The sequence below is a fragment of the Ochotona princeps genome, chromosome 4, assembly GCF_030435755.1.
Source record: "Ochotona princeps isolate mOchPri1 chromosome 4, mOchPri1.hap1, whole genome shotgun sequence".
In the NCBI taxonomy this organism is placed as follows: domain Eukaryota; kingdom Metazoa; phylum Chordata; class Mammalia; order Lagomorpha; family Ochotonidae; genus Ochotona; species Ochotona princeps.
In genome coordinates this window covers 15,314,316-15,334,860 of record NC_080835.1, presented here as the reverse complement: position 1 = coordinate 15,334,860, position 20,545 = coordinate 15,314,316, and the positions used below count along the sequence as shown (strand labels likewise).

The window sequence follows — 20,545 nt, the reverse complement described above, 5'->3', positions numbered from 1 at the left end:
AGGCTGTGCCCAGCGGCCCTGGTGGCTGCCTTGCCTGGCCCAGGGGGAAGGGGGACTGTGTCTCTGGGAGCCACCATGCAGGCCCTCTTCCTCCCTCCCTGGTTGCTGCTCCTTGGTTATAGAACATGGTAAATATTTATTACATTCAGAGAGATCAGATATTTTATAGAGAAAATATGTTTGAGGTTGTTAGATGCTTTCACTCGAGGAAGTTAGAGGGCCTCTTCCTGGGCTGCTGCTGCACCCCCTGGGACTGGCTGATGGCAGGGTAGTCCCTGGAGTGGCTACATTTGGAGTGGCCACAGGCTTTCCTTCGGATACCTGCGAATTCCTGGCAGGAGCCTGAAATCACTCCTCCTCCGGGCAGCGCAGGAGAGCTCGGGTGCTAAACACCCTGATTCCCCGGAGTTGCTCCCCACGCAGCACCCAGGAGGCATTGTGTGTGTGCCCTGCCGCTGGGTCCTGCACCCTGCTTCCTGGGGCTGGGCTGCGGGCTTGGCCTCCTGCATAGGCCTGGCCCTCCCTTTCATGGCAGGGTCTCTGCATGGCCCTGACGTTTCCAAGCTGGGTTGATTCCTCATTGAGAAACCAAAGCTGGGAATGTGCTTGGCTTGTCCCTTCAGGTGTCAGTGCTTGAATAGGTCAAGTGCCTAGTCCTCCCCAGCTGACCCCCCCCCCCCCAGTTCCCAGCCAGACGGGCAGCCTGAGCACAGGCCCTGGGTCTGGGTCCTGGCAGCTGGGCTGCCTTGGAGCAGGGATTCTCTGCTGCCTGGGCGCAGGCCACAAGTGATGCCTCTCCCACCTGCCAGTCAGCCCCCTGAGGATTAGAGCCAGCTCTGGAGGACAGCCTTGTCCCCATGCATGCTTCACTGTCACAGACAAACAGCGTTCCCAGCAGTGGTGGCCATCTGGGCCCCAGCCCATCTCCATGGCCTGTTCCAGTCCTCCAAGGCAGCAATGCTGGAAAGGGGCTGGGCAGCAAGGGAACCCCCTCGGCTGCTGCTCTTTCCAGGCCTTGAATGGAAAGGCCTGTTAGCCGTCGTCCAGGACAGCCTTTTTTGCCTCCACAATCGTCAGCCACTACCGACAGCAGCCTTTGTCCAGAATGCCATCTGTGAGGAAACTGGAGAGGCTGGCCCCTGCCGCTCAGCTCAGCTTAGCAGAAAGGAGGAACCCCAGACCCCCAACTCCTGCCCACCCAGGACAGGACATATGTCCCCAAGGTGTGGAGTCCTCCCCTCCAACTTAATGTGTTCGGAAATACTGAGCTACACTTCAGAGCGCATTCAAGAGATTTCCAATAAATTTTTTTTTTCTGTATCTCACAGCCTCATGCTATCACTGAATATTCAAATACAAGTCCTTGCCCTGGGAACATACAAAGAATCAAAGGCACTAAGGTCCCCTGAGCAGCCCAACCCTACCTGACCTAACAAGTCACTGTTCTCTTTCCCATGGATCCCAGCAGTGACCAAGATAGATAGAGGCAGGGGATGGATGGGGTGCTAGGTTTTGAGTCAGTAGTCCATTGTCACCAGCTCTTTACTCTATATAGTACTACTTGGCCCTGGGGGTGGGGGGTGGTCACCGCCATGTCTCCAGCAGATGCGGTGGCAGGAAGAATTTGCTTGTGGCTGAGCAAGCCAGAGAGCAGCAGAGTTGCTGAGTCAAGCAGCAGGAAGTGAAGAACCCAAGCAAGTTTGAACTGACAGCCCCAGCAGGGGCACCAGGCAGCCCTGAACATCAGGGTAGCCCTGCAGGAACCAGTCCTGTGGCCCCTGACAGCTCGGCCCGTCTCCTGGCTTATGGCTGCTATAGGAGTGGGTCGGTGATGGTGGAGCGGCTGACATCTCAGGGGCAGAGATGGTTCCCAACCAGCCCACTCCTTCCAAAGAGGGACAGGAACCGTTGCTCATTTGCAGGCTATACACAACACTGACCATGATCACCAAGCAGCCAGCCAGTCGCCCATTCCTTGGGTCACACATAGTAAGGCTGTCCCTGGTGGCCCCATCCAAATGTGCTGTCCTCTTTAAAGCAATTCCCCCACTACACCCCAGAGGCTGAGCCCATGCTAAACTGGTTTTTGAGTTACTCAGAGGCTCTGTCAGGAGCCCAACCCAAGGAAACAGCTCCATCTCCCCCACCCCTCGGGTTTCCTTTATCCCAAACAGGCTCAGCTTAGGGCCAAACAGAGGAAAGGAGGCTGGCTACCAATGCCATCTGCCGGAAGCTCCCTGGATGAGCGCTTCGGCTATAATAACCTGGCTGCTGGAACCCAGCTTCAGTGCTCACACCGAGCACATTAGGAATGCTGTGCAGTCCTGAAGCTCAGGCCTGGCTCTCCTGGCAAGTGTGGGTGTGCCAAGCATCTGCACTGTGAGCTTGAGGCCAAGCCAAGTGAGTCTGTCCTGCTCTCCCACAAACTACTTTTTAAACACTTGGGGTAAAATGCACAGGATGCAAAATTTACCATCTTAATCTTTAAAGCAAAGTGAAATGTTCCCCAGAGGAGAAAAATGGTTCTGCAGCGTCCATGTTGCAGAGGGAACAGGTGGAATTGGCCTCCCTGGCTGGGGGCTCAAGGAGCCCAGCCGGGCAGGACTTGGCTCATGGTCCTGTGGTGGCCACCAAGCACTCACACTGTGAGTACCGTCCCTGTGGGAAGGAGCCCTGTTGGGAGGGAAAGATTAGAGCTGAAGCCCGTGACATGACCACTGTCGCCTAGGGCTAGGGAGGGAAGCAGGCTACCCACCTCAGCAAGACTGATGCCACTGCCCACTATTGTCACTTGGTGTTCCTGCTCCGTGGCTTGCCTTAGGTCACATCTGGGGTCCCTGCAGACTTGGGGTGCTATTGCATGCGGTGGCAGCCAGACACAGCAGAGGTGACCGTGGTTATCTCAAGGCCTAGAACAGGCTCAGGTGAGTGGCCTCCAAAGTACTCCCTAGTGGCCAAGATGAAGGCAGACGGACCCAGGAGGCGACTTCTTCCCAAGTTCCTGTCTGTTCCCTAGCCCCCCTCCACTTCCTGCTGGTCTCCAGCCTCGCTTCTTTTACAGGCAGCTGTCCATCTCCATCTTTATTGAAATACAAAAAGTGCAAACGGTGAAATACATGATTGGTGCCAAGGAAGTCATTAAGTGTGAATGGTTAACACCCGATTCACAGTACAAGCACGCCCTACCCCCCACCCCTGCCCCCCGCATACACCCAGGTTCAGGCCAGCCAGGCAGGAGCCAGGCCAGATACCACAGGGATCTAAAAGGCTCCCCAGAACATGGGGCTATGAGCAACGCTTGACACACAAAAGAGGCCAGAAAACAGAGTGGTTTGGGTCCAGGCTAAAGACACGGGCTGAGGGAACCAGCCACAGCTCCGGGCCCTGGGTGTCCAGCTGTGTCAGTTTCCCGGAACAGGGTGCCCAATGAAGTCAGGCCCAGCCCCAGCCCCTCCTGGCCGGCACAGGGCACTGGGCAGGTTCCTGAGCTTCCTCACAGCTCAGGGTGTGGAGTGGCTGGCCAAGCTGGGGCAGGAGGTAGGGGCAGGGTGGGCAGTGACATTACAGATACATCCTAGCCACCTGCGAACAAAGTGGCAGGAGGGGGCCACCCCTGGTTCCCCGGCAGGAGTGTCATGGAAAGGAACACAGCTGGAATAAAGAACGTCATCCCCCAGCAGTGGGGTCCAGGTTTCAGAAAGAGACCAGGGCCCTGCGATCAAAACCTACCTGCCAGGAGCTCTCAGCTGGGAGCAAACTCTTGGTCCCTCCTGTGGGCAGCCCGGGCCTTCTCTCCAGCTGGAGGCAGGAATCCCAGCAGCCCCGGAGGCACTAAATCACCTCTGCCCAGAGCAGGAAGCCCAAGGCTGAGCATGTGGGAGAGGAGGTGAGGCGGGAGGGTGTCTACCTGATGCTGAGCCCACCAGCCACGAGTGTTGCCAATGGGTGCTGGGACTCTGAGCCCTTTCATCCAAGCTGCCTGTCCTGGCAGGACCAAGGGACGAGGAGCCCCCGGGGCAGCAGCACTCAGGAAAGGCCGCCCCAGTCCCTGGAGAAAGAGGAGCAATAGGCAGGGACTCCAGTCCTGGCACCCTTGCCTAACTATCCCTCCCTTCCAAGCCCAGCCTTTAGCGCGATCACTGGTGTGGGTGCTCGCATCCAAGGTAACACACAGCACATCCCAAAAAGCAGGGCACCAAAGCTGGACATGGAGGCACCTCGGCATGCCCAGGCCAGGTCAGCTGGCCATGGCTGAAGATGAGGGAGGAGAGGACCAGCCCAGCTGGCAGTGACTGGCCAGCCATGGTTGCCAAGACCACATAGACAGGAGAAAGCAGGAAAAGGGGTCCCTGGGCTCAGCCAGAAGAACCGAGCCCCACTCCGGGGAGCCTGGCAGGAGCCAGGCACCCAGACAGGCAGTGAGAGGTATAAGGCGAAGAGAACTGTCCCAGAATAACAGCAAGGCCTCCAGGGCCAGCATGGGGGCCTGAACGGGGTGAACCGCCACGGCGCCTGGGCCCAGACCCCCATCTCCCAGGGTCTTCATGGTCTCTACTGGGCAGAGGCCTGGGCTGATGCCTCAAGGATGAGTCCCAAGTGGTAGAGGGGAAACAGAGCAAGGGGGTGGCTGGGGCAGGAGTGGAGCTCACACCCCTCTGGAGTCAGAGCTAGGGAACAGCTCAGCCTGATGGTCCAGGAGGAACTTGGTGAAAGTGTTGATGGGGTTGATGGCCTTGAGGGTGATGGCAGCATCCTTGGCCCACAGCAGGTTGGGGCCAAAGACGACGGCCAGGTTGGTGTTGGTCATCTTGTTCTGGTCACAGTGGGCGGAGACCTGCAGAGGGAAGCTGGGCTGAGTGGACAAATCCAATGCGTGTGTATGAGTTTGTGCGTATATGGGGGGTGTGTGTGTGTGCACATGCACTGCAACAAAAGGCCACACACTTGGTCTCCTGCCAACAATTGGCAGCACGGAGCCTCTCCCAGCTCCCAGTGAGCAGCAGGGGCCAAAACTTGTGAGACATCACCTGCACTAGGAAGGCCGTCAGGAAGCAGAGCACCCGGAAGTTCTCCTCAGGCAGCGTGCGGAGGACCTGCTGCGTCACCTCCACTCTCTGGCTCTCCTCAATACCTACAACGGACGAGAGCCCGGGTTACAGGGGTGCCTGGTACAGAGGCCCTGACACGAGTTCCAGGGGGACGCCAGCCAGACTTTTCCCTTAGAGGGTGGGGTGGGAGGACAGGTGGCCAAACACACCTGCCCTGAGTCCCACCCCTGAGACCTGGCTGAAGCAGCGGGCAGGAGCACTCACTAAGAAAGCCCACCACGTGGGGGTAGAGGTCGAATGTGAGCAGCGGCTCAGGCAACTCCCGAAGGAAGGTCTTGAGGATGACTGCCGGCAGGTGTAGCTCGTTGTACTGGTCAAAGTCCACAGGCAACCCTGGGGGAGGGGGAGGCAGTTGGCTTGGCTCCGGAAGAAGGCTCCACTGCCCCACTTTCTGCAGCCAGGGCATAGCGAGCCTTCTGCCTCTCCTCTTTTTCAGGGACCAGGGGACACCCTTCAGGCCATGTGGGTAGAGTAGACACCCGGGCTCACACTGTAAATACCTCCACTGCCTCTGCATGGATCCAGACCCAATGCAGCCAGGCAAGAGTGGGATGGCACCTACATAGTGAAGCCAAAAAATGCCACCAAAACCCATGTCCAGTGAAAAAATCTGGGACCCTTGTTCATGGGGCAACAGAAGGCGGAGAGGGCCTGGAGCAGTCCTGCCCCCAACTCACCCATGTTGTACTTCTGCTGCACTTCCCGCACAATCTGCGTGTTGGCTGACCTCCGGAAGATGCCCTCTGTGGTGAGAGCTGGTGGACAGTGTGATTTGGTGAGGCTCGGTGCTCTGGACCATGGGGCAGGGGTGGGCTGGGGCGAGGTTGGAGAGCAGCGGCCTGGGCTGGGTGGGTACACTCACCATGGGCCTGCAGGTAGGCGACTGTCTCCCGGAGGACGATGGGGATGGGCTGCTGGTCTGGGCTCTTCTCCTGGAGGCTACGGGAGTGGGTGTGTGAGTAGGTGGGGAGGGGGCCAGGGCCCCGCCCATCCTGCAGTCAGGCAGGGCCTCCTCCCCCATACTCACTGCTGTAGTGAGACCCCAAACTGTTGGTTGGGCAGGGGTGGCCGTGGTGGCATGGGCTTGGGCGCTGTGGCAGGGCTCTTCTGTGTGGACTTCAGAAAGTCATCGTACCTGGGGGTCGGAGGGGAGGGGAGTCAGACCTCCTGGCCGGCTGGATCACAGCTGAGCCCAGTGTGTGGACCTCCACTGTGGTGTTTCACAAAAACCATTCCTTCAGTAATCTAACAGTCCTACCAGTCAGCACTGGAGACGATAATGACTTTAAAGAGACTGGTTGGGCAACTTGCAAATGGCAGAGGTTATCCTTGCGTTGTTTACTTAGTAAGAGAGCCCCCAAGTGCTGTTTTTCCCCTAGCTCACACTCCTGTGTTGGCTGCAACGGCTTGGTTGGGTCCAGGATGAGGCCAGGAACCAAACACCCAACACGGGTCTTCATTGTGGCTGGGCCCCAGTCACTTCAGCCACCACTGTCTCCCAGGGTCTGTGACAGCAGGAAGCCAGAAGTAGCAGAACCCAGAGGCGGGAATCGAACCCAGGCAATGTAGGGACCAGGGTATCTTAACTGGCCAGGCTCAGTGCCTGCCTGCAGGAATGGGGGTAAGCTTGCTCTGCCTGGCCCATTTGCCACTCCCTTCATCTGCTGTCCCTCCCCATCGACCTGAGCCGCCCTTCCCCTTAGTCCCTCCAGTCCCCCCCACGCACTTGAGCACTTGTCGAGGGATCCCCAACTGCTCCAGCTTCACGTGCTCACTCAGCTCACTCAGGTAATTCACGTAGAAGATTTTACGCCCAAACTTGAAGCTGTGAGGGAGGCAAGGGCCAGGGTCAGGGGTGAGCCGCTCCAACAGGTCTCCCTAGCAGCCGTGTGTCCTCTCACAAAGAGCCCTACACCCAAATTGTCCATCCCCAGGGGCCTGCGCTGAGCCTGCTCACCTAATGAGGGGTTTGAAGAGGATGAGGAGGGTTTTGATGAACATGGTCGGATGCACAACATACAGGGCCTTGATATTCTTCTTGTACCTGTGGTGGCAGAGTAAGGAACTGAGAAGTGTGTTGGGGAGCGCTGGAAAGACACAAGAGAGTGAGGGAGAGAGAAAAAAATCTCCTCTCCCCCCGCCCCCCGCTGGTTCATTTCCTTAGATGGCCACAACACCTAGGGCTGGACCAGGCTGAAACTGGGAAGCCTGGAACTCCATCCGGGTCTTCCATCTGTGTGGCAGGAGACCAAGTACTTGAACTGTCACCTGCTGCCCCCTGGGATGTGCATCAGCAGGCAGCAGGATGAGCAACAAAGCCCAGACTCCAAGCCAGCATGGAATGTGGGCCTCCCAAGCAGCGGCATGGCCACTGTGCCACCGCATCTGCTCCAAGGAGGGCTCAGTGAACACTTTCTGATTTGACCCCTGCTGGCAAGCGTGAGAGGTAGGCATCACAGCTGCCCCATTTCACGGAACAGAAAAATCAAAGGATCAGAGAGGTTAAGGTACAGGCAAAGTTTCAGAATGAGTAAGCAGAGAAGCTGGGATGTAGGCCTCTGTGTTCTGACTTCAGATTCTTGTCTGCTTACGCAGGTGGGGAAACTGCCTCCCCACTGGCACAAAGCAGGGGGCACCCACCCACCAGCAGAGCCACCTGCACCCCCACCCCGCCCGTACCCGGGAGCCCTCCCCCAACACACTTGCGATCAAACTCCCGGTAGGCATCGCGCAGCCAGCTGAGAGAGGGCTTGTTGTCACTTGTCAGGCCATGGTGCAAGTAGAGCAGAGTGTAGTCGCTCTCCACATACTGGTCCAGGGTGTGCTTCAGGTACCTTTGGAAGCAAAGATGCTACTCAGGCAGCCCCTGTATATCAGGGCCCAGAGGGACACAGACCCCACATCCTAGAGCCTCCTTGTCTTCTCCTGCCTTCCCCTCACAAGCTGTCCATTCTGGCTGCCTATCGGTCATGGCCATGTCCCTGTGCAGGAGACACAGGGTGGTGGCTGAGATAAGGGCAGCAATATCAATATCAACAACAATCATGACCTCTCGCATCTTGGGGCTGTGACTGGCAGGTGGGAGACCAGAATGGAGGCTGACCAGCTGAGAAATAATGGCACTAGGGGGCTGGTGCAATAGCTCAACCAGCCAGTCCTCTGCTTGCAAGTGTCATTATCCCATATAGGTGCTGTCCTGTGTCCTAGCTGCTCCACTTCCCATCCAGCTCTCTGCTTGTGGCCTGGGAAAGCAGCCGAGGATGGTCCAAAGCCTTGGAACCTGTACCCACGTGGGAGACCTGGAAGAAGCTCCTGGTTCCTAGCTTTGGATTGGCTCAGCTCCAGTCATTGCAATCATTTGGGGATTGAACCAGTAGATGGAAGATTGTTCTGTCTCTTCTCTGTAAATCTGCCTTTCCAATAAAAATAAATAAATTTAAAAAGAAGAAAAGAAAAGAAATGAGGGCACTAAGCAGAGGTAAATGCCTGCACTTGGACTTTCAGGGTCTAACCCTCAGACAGCTCTGTCTTTCGTGCATGAACTCCAATCCAGGCTGTATGGCACTGTGCGCACAGGAGGAGGATGGCACCAGAGGGACACATGCTCTAGTCACTGGCTTTTTAAAAACGCTCTTCTCTTTGGAAAGGAAGAGAGACTGAAACTGATCAGATGAAACCATCAGCTGGTTCAGTCCCCAGATGCACAACCAGGCAGAGCTAAGTGGGATCAGAGGCAGGAACTGAGGACTGAAACCAGGCTTCTCTCTTTTGCAGCAGTCAGGAACCCAAGGACTTGAGCAAGCACCAGCGGCCTTCCAGGGTGGGCACTGGCAGGAAGCTAGAAACAAGGAGGAGCCAGGACTGAGACCTGGTGTAGGATGTGGGACATGAGCATCTTCAGGGATGTCGTCACCACTGGGCCAGGTGCGCCCCATCACTGGGCTTTTTGGGAACATAGACTCCCTTCTGCTCGTTCCCTAAAACATACAGCATGGTAAGTCTCTATCTCCCTGATGCCAACACAGGCAGGCACTCTGCTGAGTGCATGTGAAGAACTCGGGCTCCAACAGGAACATTTGTCCTGTCCTTCAGTCTGGCAGGCAACTTCTGAGGGAGGGAAGGAGGTGGAAGGAACAATCCCAAGAATTCAACCTAGTGCCCAGATGTGACCTGACGCAGTCCAGAGAGGGTCACGGTACAGCCAACGGAGGCTGGAGGCTTCCAGATTCTAACAGTTATTCACCATTTGTCCCTTGCACGCATCTACCACCTTGCAGGTCACAAAGAGCTGTCACTTAAACAGGTATACATTGGAACTTGGGAAACAGAGAAGGTTCTGGAGAAAACCAATGCCACCATCATCCATGGAGGCTGCAACCTTTGCGAGAGCAGTGAAGTGCCGCTTATCAGAAGCAATAAAGGGTCCTACTCTTTGAACCTGAAAAAATATGAGGGTTCTGTTTCAAAGCATTTGTGGAAAAAGACACGACAAGAACAGCTTATTTTGGTACAAAAAAATTGTGAGGTGCCAGTCTGGCACAGCATGTTAAGCTACTGCTTGCAACACTGGCATCCCATAGGAGAACCAGTTCAAGTCCCAGCTGTCCTGCTTCTGACCCAGCTCCCCATTTTCCTCTGGGAAGGCAGTGGAAGATGGTCCAATGGTTATCACCCACATGGGAAAACCAGATGGAGTTCTAGGCTCCTGGTTTTGACCTTGCCCAGACCCAGCTGGCCACCGTGGCTATCTGGAGAGCGAGCCAGAGGATGGAAGATCTCTGTCCCCACCTCTTCCTCTCTCTCCAAGTTTGCCTTTCGAATAAATAGATAAATCTTTTGGTTCAAGTCCTGGCTCTGCTCCCAGTTTCAGCATCTTGCTAGTATGTATCCTGAATTTTGCAGGGACTCAAGCCCTTGGTCCCTCCCACCCACGGCGGGCACCTAGCTGGGGCTCCAGGGTCCTGCCTTCGTTCACCCCAAGCCCTGTTGTTCCACATGTTTCGGAAATGGATCAGTGACTGGGAGTTCTCTGTCTCTCTGCTTTTCAAAATAAATTTTTTAATTGATACAAAATGCATTATATATATTAGGAAATGTATTATACATGTGTGTACATATATATATACACACACTACACACAGGTTTCCAATTTTTTTGCTCCAAAATATCTTGTAGTTCCATTTCTCTATGAAATCTCCAAAAGGCTCTCAAACAGCCAAGAATTTATCCTAAGGAAACAGCCAGAGATGAACAGAAACATTTTTGTAAAACATGACTCATCCCAGACTGTTTTATGATGGGGGGCGGGGTTAAAAAAGCTCTAAGCAGCACGCTAGCTGCCCAACATCAAGGAATTGGGAGAAGAAATCATGGGACATCTATAAATAGAAGCCCTCCAGGATGTTTCTGCAGACAGAGCTAATGCGCGAAGTCAGGTGGCGGAGCTGGGGTCACCCCCGGGGCTGGTGTGTGGTGTGGAAAAGATGGGGTGGAGGCGGCAGCCAACCCATCACCTGGCATCCTTCACTGCTGGCTTCTCTGCATGCATATCCCAAGTCAATAAAATGCTTTTTAAAGGATGCCTTTGAAGAATGCCCAAGACACAGATAATAAAATCGTTACATAAGGAGGCACACTGACGCTGGAGCCCCACATATGGCATGGAGAAAAATAGGAAGTGCAAACACTGACATGTGAAGAGCTTTTCTCTCCTGGTGGAGACGACTTTGTTACACAGTTGTCTACACTTCCTCTCGCCATTGCTACCTACACTTCCCAAAGCTTCTTCTAACTGTAATACTTTAGCTCCAAGCACATGGTCCTCTGGTGGCCCATCTTACTGATGGCCACAAGCCGGGGAGGGTCACAGCTGGCACCTGCCCCGGCACTCACCTCACAGCCAGCTGGAGACAGGGTTGAAGCTTGGCCAGCTTTGGGCACTTTTTCTGTGTCACACACTGACCCCTACCACCTGGGAAAAGCCACATCTAGGCTTGTGTGACTGAAAACAGGACCCACGGACTCACGAGGGAAGAGCCTCGCTTCCCTGGCAGGATGACCACCAAGAGGGGGAGCTGGTAGGCCAGCGGTATCCCATCACCCACATCCTCTGTCCCCCATTCACTCTCATTGGGCCAGGAGCCTATTACTTGTCCAGTCTGTAAGATGCTATGAGGTTCCAAGAGCAGGAGGATGTCAAGGCCACATAACCAGCTCCCTGGGCCAGACACTGAGCCTGCCCCTTGTCCAGCCTTCTCCAGTTGAAAAACCATAGCTCCCTCAGGGAAAGTGGGAGGCACAGAAAGGGGTGGCCTGGTCCCCCAGGCAGGAGAGGGACAGCAAGGACTGTGGCATTAGGCGATTCTGGGGTTCAAGGTGCAGGTCTCCCACCTTTCCCCAGGGCACTCACCCCAGGAGCTTGCTGTGGTCCAGCTGGTGGCTGGGGGGCATCCGACAAGCACTGAACACAATGATCTTCCGCCCGTACTTGTCATCTCCTGTAAGGAGGAGAAAACGGGGCACTATGGGTGGACAATGAAGCCGAAGCAGGGTAAGGAACTTAGGGGGTGCCAGCCTGTGGGGTGCTGGACCTGCTGCTGTAGAGCCCCAGTGGCCCCGGCAGGAAGCACACTTCTGGGTAGCCCTGCTACCGAACCGAGAGGACTTGGCTGCTGTCAGAGCTGCTGAGCGGAAATGTAAAAATGAAGTATCACATCTGGCAGAAATGACCCGAATGTCCGCTGTTGGGTGAAGGGCTGGCGTAAATGTGGCAGACCCATGCAATGGGTGGGGTGAGGGTACTGCTCGACCACACAGAGAGGGGGTGCAGCACGGACTGACAACACCAATGAGCCTCAAAAACAATGTGAAGTGACAACAGCTAGACATGAAAGGCCACCTACCACATGATCCCACTCACACCAGCCATCTACAACAGGTTCGTCCTCAGGAACAGAAAGCAAATGAATGTTTTCCAGATGCTGGAATAGGGACGAACGGAAACTGGCTGCTTAACGGTTTGGGCGATGACAATGTCTTGGAATTACCCTGGCTGCACAACACGGTAAATATACTGTACACTGACTTATCTATTTTACAGTGATAATCTTGGCTGGCCCAGCACTGTGGTATAGACCTTTCAGCCACCACTTACAATGCTGGCACCTCAGGTGGCTGCCAGCTTGAGTCCTGGCTGCTCTGCTTCTGATCCAGCTCCCTACTGATGCATCCGGGAAACCAGTAGATGACCCGAGTGCTTAGGCCCCTGTGCTCACTTGGGAGACCAGAACAATTTGAGCAAATGAATCAGAGGATGAAAAACCACCCTCCATATCTCTTCCTCTCTGTAACTCTTTCAAATACACACATATATAGATATATACATACATACATTGTGATTGTATGTGTGTGTGTATATATATATATATATATATATATAATTCTTGCTTAAAATTTTTTTGAATTCTTTATTCAAAAAGCACAGACAAGATGTTCCATACAGTGGAACCTAGAACTCCAGCGACAAGGAGGGGATGCAGCCCACATGGGTGGCAGGGGTCTAAGTACTTGTACCATCCTCTGCTACTTTCCCTAGCTCACTAACAGGGAGCTGGATCGGAAGTGGAATAGCCGGGACTTAAACTGGCTACATTCACACGGGAAGCCAACATCACAGGTGGTGGCTTAACATGATATGCCACAACTTCAACACCCCAAATGATGGTTTTGTTATATAACTTCTACCTCAATTTTTAAGTCATACTTATCACAGAACACAGATACTGTCAAATACTCATCTTAAAGGTCTACGTTTGGGGCAGGTGCTTGGCACAGCAGTTAAAAATGTAGCTTGGAGTAATTGTAGCCTATATCAGAATGCCCAGGTTCGAGTTTCACCTCTGTTCCCAATCCCAGTTCCCTAACGCACTCCCTGGGAGGCAGCAGGGGATGGTTCAAATGGTTGGGTCCTGGCCACCCACATGGAAGACCCAGATAGAGTTCTTGGATTGGGCAGTGAACCCGGACACGAAGATCTTCCTCTCAAATAAAACTTTTTTTTTTAAGTCCACACTTATTCTGTAAGCAGCCTCTGGGCAGAGGGTCTCAGCAAACCCTAGGACCCCCAGGGCCAGCCGTGGGATTCCTCTACTATCACGTCTCATTCCAAGCACACCATCTTGTCTGAAGACTAAATGACCACACTTGGCTCTGAGTCACCTCTGAACACTTCTAAAAGGCAATCCTTTCTCCCTAGGGCTAAAGAACATGGATTTCAGAGGAGTTTGAAACACAGTGAAGAAACATTCCGACGTCAACTCAGGGATGTTGGCCCAGTTAGGAAGCAGGAAAGCTCCTTTCCCCCAAAGTAAGGGTTGGCCTGGACCAGGAAGCCCACATTAGGAGGTAGGAACTGAGGGCTAGACTGGCAGGCCCAGCCTCATGAAGAGTGCAGGGTCAGAGCGACCAGGACTCCTCACATGAGTGTGGGGAAGGGTTGCGGGGGAGGCGTGGGAGTACCATCTTCCTATATCCTCCAGGCACAGGAAATGACCAGGGGAGATGGGGAGATGCTGCGGGGAGCAGGGGGCTTCTTATAGACTCCTTCATCCCACCAGGCTCTTCCAGCCGCGGGGCAGCCCTGGCCGGCTGGAAGATCAAAGTCTGTGCCCTCATGGCTCCAGAATGTCAAGTGCTGGTAAGTGGAGAAGCAAGCAGCCGGGGTGGGAGGCGGGGAGTCTGTGACCCCATTGCTCAGCTGGTCAAGGCACTTTGGAAGTGGGGGCGCTCTGGGAATACAGTCAGGTTCTAGTAATGGGCTGAGCAGCTCCATGGCTCCCTGCTGTCACACATCACCCAGGAGAGAGAGGGCGCCACACCCCCAGCAAAACATCGGTGGTCTCACAGAAGCCTGGCACCAGCTAGGGACACTTCACTGGACCAGAAATGTCTTAAAGAGGAAAAGTGTTCTTCCACACGGTATCCTCAGTGCCAACCCAGAGTTCCAGAGTCCAGCGGCATTGTTCTAGAAATGTAGGCTGGATGATAACAGGCAGTGGGCAGGGGTCAGAGGGTCAGTATCTCAGGTGGGCAAGAAACAAGAACGGGGCAGCTTAGGATCGGGCCCCTGCCCACCTGCTCCCAGGAGTGAGGTCCTGTGGCCCAAGCCCCCTGGGAGCCTGGCATTGGCCAGCGGGCAGGGTGGCTCCGGCTCCAGGAAGTCCCTACGAAGAAGTGGCTAGGGTCAGCCCTTCCACTCCCAGGGGAGACCTGAGAGAGACAAGGAGGAGATGGCAGCTCTGGAGCCACTAGGGGACAGAGCTCAACGAAGAGAAAATGAGCAGGAGGGGGAGGGGAAGGAGGGCCTAGAGAAGTGCTGTGGAGAGCTGTGTGAGGAGGCCACAGCATTCCCCAGACAGCGATCAGGGCGACCTGGCTGTTAATCAGCAGCTGGACCGGGCAGCGCCTCTGGAAGACATTCCAGGCACTGCCAGCTCCGGGGCCAGTCTGCCTCCAAACCTGCAGAGGGCAGGCCAAGGACATGGGTGCTGGGTGCCGGGTGCTGGGACTGGGCACTGGAGACACCTCAGACTCTGCCAGCTGGGTGATACCTCAGTGTGATGGCAGAGAGAGCGAAGGACACAGATATGTAGGGCCTTCCCCCACCTCCACCCCGAGGGGCGGGGTGCAAACTGACAGAGGAGAATGTCTCTCAGGCAGTGGAGAGCCAAACTCCTCTCTCCCATCATGGGAGCATGCCAGGGCAGAACACCACCACCCACGGGGCGGGGGGTGGGGGTAGGGCAGGAGTGGCGGTGCGGAAGGACTCCTTTTCTTTTGGCCTGTGGGTGTGTCCCCACCCAGCCTCCACCCTGTCATGCCTCCCATAAATCCTTTGCTATTTCCTGCTCCCAGACACAGCCAGCCACCAGCCACCAGCCCCCAGCTCCCCGGAGCCGGGCCACTGTTAAGCTGGCCCCTGGCTTGATATGGGCGTGAGCCTTCCCCAATCCACAGCTCCAGCCAAGCACAGAAAGTTGGCTGGGACACCTCCCTTGCTGGGCCCCTCAGCCTCGCCCCACGCCTGGGAACACAGAAACAGTCTGTGGCTCTGCCTCCTACAGCACCTTGGGGGCCAGGGGAGAGCAGGGGGGCGATACTGTCAGCCCACACCGCAACCAGGTCCAGGACAACACTGCAGGGGTGACAGAGGTCTGAGGCAGCCGTCTAACCCAGATCAGGCTGAGCTGGGAGGGAACGCCGGTAGCATGGCAACGTCTTTGCTGGCAGGGATGAGGCTCTCAGCTGCACCACATCTCTCCCAGACCAGCATCCAGGACGGACAGACAGGAGGGATGGCGCTCCCACCAGCTTCCCTGCGGCCAAGAGTTTACAACACATGGCTTCCTCCAGGCACCCCCTCAGCCAGCCCCACACTGGGTCCTAGGACCAAATTCTACCAGGTTCCCTTTTCCCATCCAATGCCCTCCATGCAGGACCACACTGAATCCCCTTGCTTATAGCTGCCAGCCCCACCAGCACAGTACGCCACAGGCACCTCCCAGCAGTGGGACTTTTAAAGGCCATCTCGCTATCTCCCCTGTTCCAGGCTCCGGACTTCCAACCAACAGGAGGGAAGCAGATTCCTGGGGATCAGACTTCCAGTGAGGTTCGCCCCCACCCCGCCCCTGAACCAGCAGGGCCCCTCACTTCTGTAAGAAGACACTGCTCCACTCCCGGGCTCCTGGCCCCCTTCCCAGCGGCTGACAGAGGAAGGCCACCACTGAGGCCAAGGGCAGGGAGGGCAACATGGTGACGGAGGGGCAGCCCCACTCAGGGCTTTCATTAGTGCTGGCTCCAGACTAGGCCCAACACACGATCACGACACCAGTCCTTTGGGCAGCCCTAAAAGGACCCAGCACGTTTAAAGGGAGAGCTGGAGATCAAACACAGCCGCTCTCAACTTGAAAGCCCCAGTTGACCTATGGAGACAGCGGGCCCCCGGGGTCAGCCAGCAGCTGCAGGTGGCACGTCCAGCAGCATGGGTTTAAAGTCCCGGGGCCAGGGTCATACCCCTCCCAGCCCACCCCCAGCCAGAAGTACACCTGTAAGGAAGAGGGAGGGGCTCACCTGCTACCTCTACAATCTGGTGCCGGGCGATGTCGTAGTAAGGGTCATCCCACTTGAGGTGTGTGACAGGTTCCGGAGAGCTGCTTTTGGAGTCCTCTGGGGAACATGTCAAAGTCAGGATCAAGACAGCAAAAGGGATATGTTCCTTCCTTGCCTGTCCCCCCACCTCCCAGCAAGGCCTGTGCCCCAGCCCAACACCAAGGCTGGTCTATCGCTCTCCATCCTGCTTTCCTGGGTCTCCCCTGCCCGAGATGGCGCACCGCCCACCTGACTTGGAGAAGTCAGGCATTTCATCGGAGGGCCAGTTCTGCTCATCGATGGAGGCCAGCTTCAGCTGGTTCAGAGACTGGCTGGTGTCGTCGAGGGTCAGGTCATCCTGCAGCTCCGAGAGTGGATCCATGGTCCAGCCTGTGCCCAACACAGCCTCAGCCCGCAGAAGCTGAAGGAAAACCTGAGAGCAGGCCAGGGTCAGCAACCCCTTGGGGTCACAAGGAGCACCCTGCTCTCCATGCCCCACCCCGCTCCGTCCGTCTCCCAAGCTCCCTGGTCCCTATCCCTCAACACTTGTCATCCCTGCCAAGAATTCCAAGCAGTGAAGTGCCAGGGAAGGCAGCTGGAGCGGAGGATGGCATGGCTCAGTCTCCCTACTTTAGGCCCTCCAGCTGGGCAGGGAAGAGCTGCTTGGCTGGCCTGGTTGGGAAGGGGTCAGGTCCACGCCCTTCTCTTTAGGGGTCCCAGCAGTTATAGGGATCAGCCTGCTGCAAAACCACAGTGGTCTCCAGGCCCAGCACCCCAAAAAAGGTCAGCTGGTGTCCTGGCTAGGCCAGCCTAACCCTCCTCTGACCTAGGGGTGAGGTGGGGGCCAGAAATCATAGATACCAGAAAAAAACTCCAACCTGGGGGCACTACTGTGTTTGCCAGGAGATGACAAGCACCTGCCTGCCAGTCACAGTGGACAATCCACGGGCTTCTGGCACGAGCATCACGGTGGGGAAAAAAAATCCACTGACAGATCAGGCTCTAAGAACACAGGCAGGCAAGGAGGTGCAACACCTGGACGCAGAGACAAGAAGCAAGGCCCAGCACAGAGCAGTACATGTGGGGGGCAGGGAGAGGGCAGAGAGGCCGCTCTGAACCAGGTCCCCTGAGTATGGCTGCAGCCACCAGGAGATGGCAGCCCGAAGCTAGGGGGACAGGCATCTTCTGCCCTCAGCCCGGAGGAAGGCAGGGAAGCAACTCCCTTACCCCCCACAGGCTGGTCACATGGGTGGGAAGGGGGCTTAATTCAACCCATTTGGTCCAACCCTGAGGAAGAGGCTGCTCTATGCCCAGCTGCATTCCTGGAGCCCCCAAAAATGACTTATATGGTCACAGAGAATGAACAGGGCAGATAAGGAGAACAGACAAGACCCACGGGGTGGGTGAGAAGAAGGGGGTGAGAAGCGCCATCCAAGATCTACAGATTCGGGCTCTAACACGACGTGACAAGTTCCTGCAGGCTGCAGGGCCACGGGCTCTCTGTGCCTAGCAACTGCCACCCCAGTTGCCAGGGTGACCACACTGATTCTTTGGCCAGAGATGCTTCCAGCTCCCCAGCCAAAACCAAGCATCCGAAGGCACTCCTCCTCCTCCTTCTCCTCTGCCTCCTCTGGCCCGTCCCCCATCCTGACATCCCCCAGCCTTGCTCACCGCTGAATCACAAGCCCCTTCCCAAGCACGCAGAGCAGGGGGACCCTGTCATGTTGGGTACATACTGTTCCAAGCCAGACATTTGTGCCCCGTGCCCCTCAGGCCCAGCTCCCACAAACTCCACCTCCACCCCCACAGCCCTCAAGCCTCCAGGGGAGGCACCTGCACCTCCTCCCACATATCCAGTAGGCTAGGAGGGATGGAAAGCAAAGCCCTCCAGCTCTGGGCCTCCTGTCAGTCTCTGTCACTCTGTCACAACCTGCGAGCTGGCAAGTTCCCTCCAGCCCTCCCATCGCCTCCCCAGAGAAGACATGCACACGGTATGGGGGCCTGAGGCCAAGGCCAAGGCCAACAGAGCAGGCGTACAGCCCAGCACGCTGTAGCCAGCCTGGCTTTCACTCTGGGCTGTGGTTCCTAACTCCAGCTTCCGGCTGCCACAGTCCCTGGAAAACAGCAGAGACAGTTCAAGCAGCTGGGTTCCTTGCCACCCACTTGAAAAACATTTCCAGCTCCAGGCTTTGGCCTTGACTAGGTATTGGCCATCACAAAAGCTCTGGTGGATGAGAGCTATCGCTATGTTTCTCAAACAAATTCAAAAACAAGAGTCCAGCTCGATGGCTCAACTGGTTAATCCTCTTCCTTCAAGCACCGGGATCCCATGTGGGAACCAGTTCGGGTCCCGGCTGCTCCACTTCCCATGCAACTCTTATTATGGCTTGGGAAAGGAACAGAGAAAGGCCCAAAGCCTTGGAACTCTAGAGGCAGCCACATGGGAAATCTGGAGGAAGCTCCTGGTACCTAGATTTGGATCGGCTCAGCTTTGGCTTTTGCAAACATATGGGGAACGAACCAGTAGATGGAAGATCTGTCTCTCCTCTCTGTAAATCTGTCTTGTAAATGAATAAATCTTAAAAAGAATTTTTTTCTAAACCAAGAGGTAAGTGAGCCCTGGGATGAGGTATGTAGAGATCTGAATTACAGTCCTGTTTGAACAAGGAATTACACACATGCTGATTAAATCCTTTTTCCATGAGGGTCTACATAACTGTAGAAGAGAGGGCTTGGGGCCAGTACCACGGCACCGCAGTGTAACATGCCATCTGCAATGCCAGCATCCCACACTGGTGCACTGGTTTGAGTACTAGCTACTTCACTTGTGATCCAGCACCCTGCTGATGTGCCAGGTGCTTGGGTCTTTGCGATCTGCACGGGAGCCTCTGCTGCAGTGCTGGGGTCCTGCCCCCAGCCGTTGCAGCCATTTAAGGAATGAACCAGTGGCAGATAGAAGACCTCCGTCTCTCCCTCTCTGTCACTCAGCTTTTCAAAGAAACACATACGTCTTTTTGAAAAGAAGAAGGAAGTAGCTCCTTCCAGGAATGCCGGACTACTGTGTTCAGAAATACTGGAGCGGACGTGAACAGGATGAGGTACATGTGAAACAGAGGAGTGCCACCTCAAGGGAGCTACACTCAAGCTCCATTGCTTTTCCAGGACTCCGGCACCCCATTAGGCCTCCAGACTCCCTCCCTAACCCCCTGATACAACCTTCTTTTCCCAGCCAGGCCTCTCTCCACCCTGCAACCCAAAGTGGTGGCACCGTGCAAAGGAAGGAGGCCTAGGGAAGGTCTTGCCCAAAGCCTTGCACCTGTCCCATCCAGGCTGCCCAGACATTTGCCACCAAGCCCCGGCCCCTCCCTGGGCCACACAGTTCCCCTCTGAGGCCCCTCCTCTCCTTGCCAGCCTTGGGAGAGTTGTGGGCCTCTCTGAAAATGTGATGGCACCTGTGGGCACTTTTTTCCCCCCTAAGGAAAATCTTACATGCAACTGTAACTTTTCTGAGAAGTCCTTTGGAAAAACCCCTATTCAAAACCACACAGGGCACACAACCTGTGCTCAGCCACATGCTGAATAACTGAAGTCATCCATGGCTTAAAAGGCGACCAACATTTGCTCAACGTCACTGGAACACCATGAACCAACCCCAGAACCCACAGCGACTTGAAAAATCACAATCCACCGCCTCCCTTGGTTGCAGCCCTGAATTGCAAAAACGCAAATTTCACTCATCACAATAGCCAATAGATCCGGTCAGGTTTACAAAATCCCGAAAGGGCGGGGGTGGGGAGTGGGGAGGGTAACGATCCTATTCCACACACTGAGAAAAGAGTGACCGCTTCAAGAGTGACAGGGTGTCCCCAAGTTTCTTGCTCTACAGTGCTCCTGCGGGGAGACTTCCCCTTGTTCGTGGGCTTGCTGGGTGACCACCCTCTGGCCGGGCCTGCTGCCCTGGGGACAGGAGGAAGAAGGCAGCGAAGGGGGCGAGGTCTCCGGACTGCAGGCGCCAAAACGAGATAAGAAAAGCCAGGCCAGCAAGTCCAGCTGCACCCCAGCAGCCTCCTGTTGGGATCGTCCCCTACCCGGAGCCCATCTCCTCCCGCTCCACCACCCCCTCCCTGGACACCCCGCGCCCAGCAGCTCACCGCGCTCGGACACAGCTCCCGCGGCCACGCCTGTCACTGCTCGGCAAACATCCGGATGCGCGGGGCAGCCGGTACCGCCCCCTCCTGCTCTCCCCGCGCCCTGCCCCAACCACTTCCGCCACACCTCCTCCCTGCTTCCGG

At 55.8% G+C, this 20,545-nt stretch overlaps 1 protein-coding gene across 2 annotated transcripts; it reads right to left on the bottom strand.

The window, feature by feature from the left end:
• Positions 1–4,519: 4,519 nt before the first annotated feature.
• Positions 4,520–20,497, bottom strand: ARHGAP1 (Rho GTPase activating protein 1). 2 transcript variants are annotated; one of them, XM_058663095.1, is made up of 13 exons: positions 20,405–20,497; positions 16,503–16,674; positions 16,236–16,331; positions 11,518–11,605; positions 7,811–7,942; positions 7,066–7,152; positions 6,835–6,933; positions 6,136–6,243; positions 5,971–6,047; positions 5,786–5,863; positions 5,313–5,441; positions 5,028–5,131; positions 4,520–4,834 (listed from the first exon to the last, which is right to left on the bottom strand). In XM_058663095.1, the coding sequence occupies exons 2-13, from the start codon at positions 16,633–16,635 to the stop codon at positions 4,646–4,648; spliced, it is 1,320 nt and encodes a 439-aa protein (XP_058519078.1). In that variant the 5' UTR covers positions 16,636–16,674; positions 20,405–20,497; the 3' UTR covers positions 4,520–4,645. The 2 variants fall into 2 exon arrangements, with proteins under 2 accessions (XP_058519078.1, XP_004585408.2); XM_004585351.3 differs by having other exon boundaries at positions 4,521–4,834; positions 16,503–16,686; positions 20,405–20,462.
• Between the last annotated feature and the right edge of the window lie 48 nt (positions 20,498–20,545).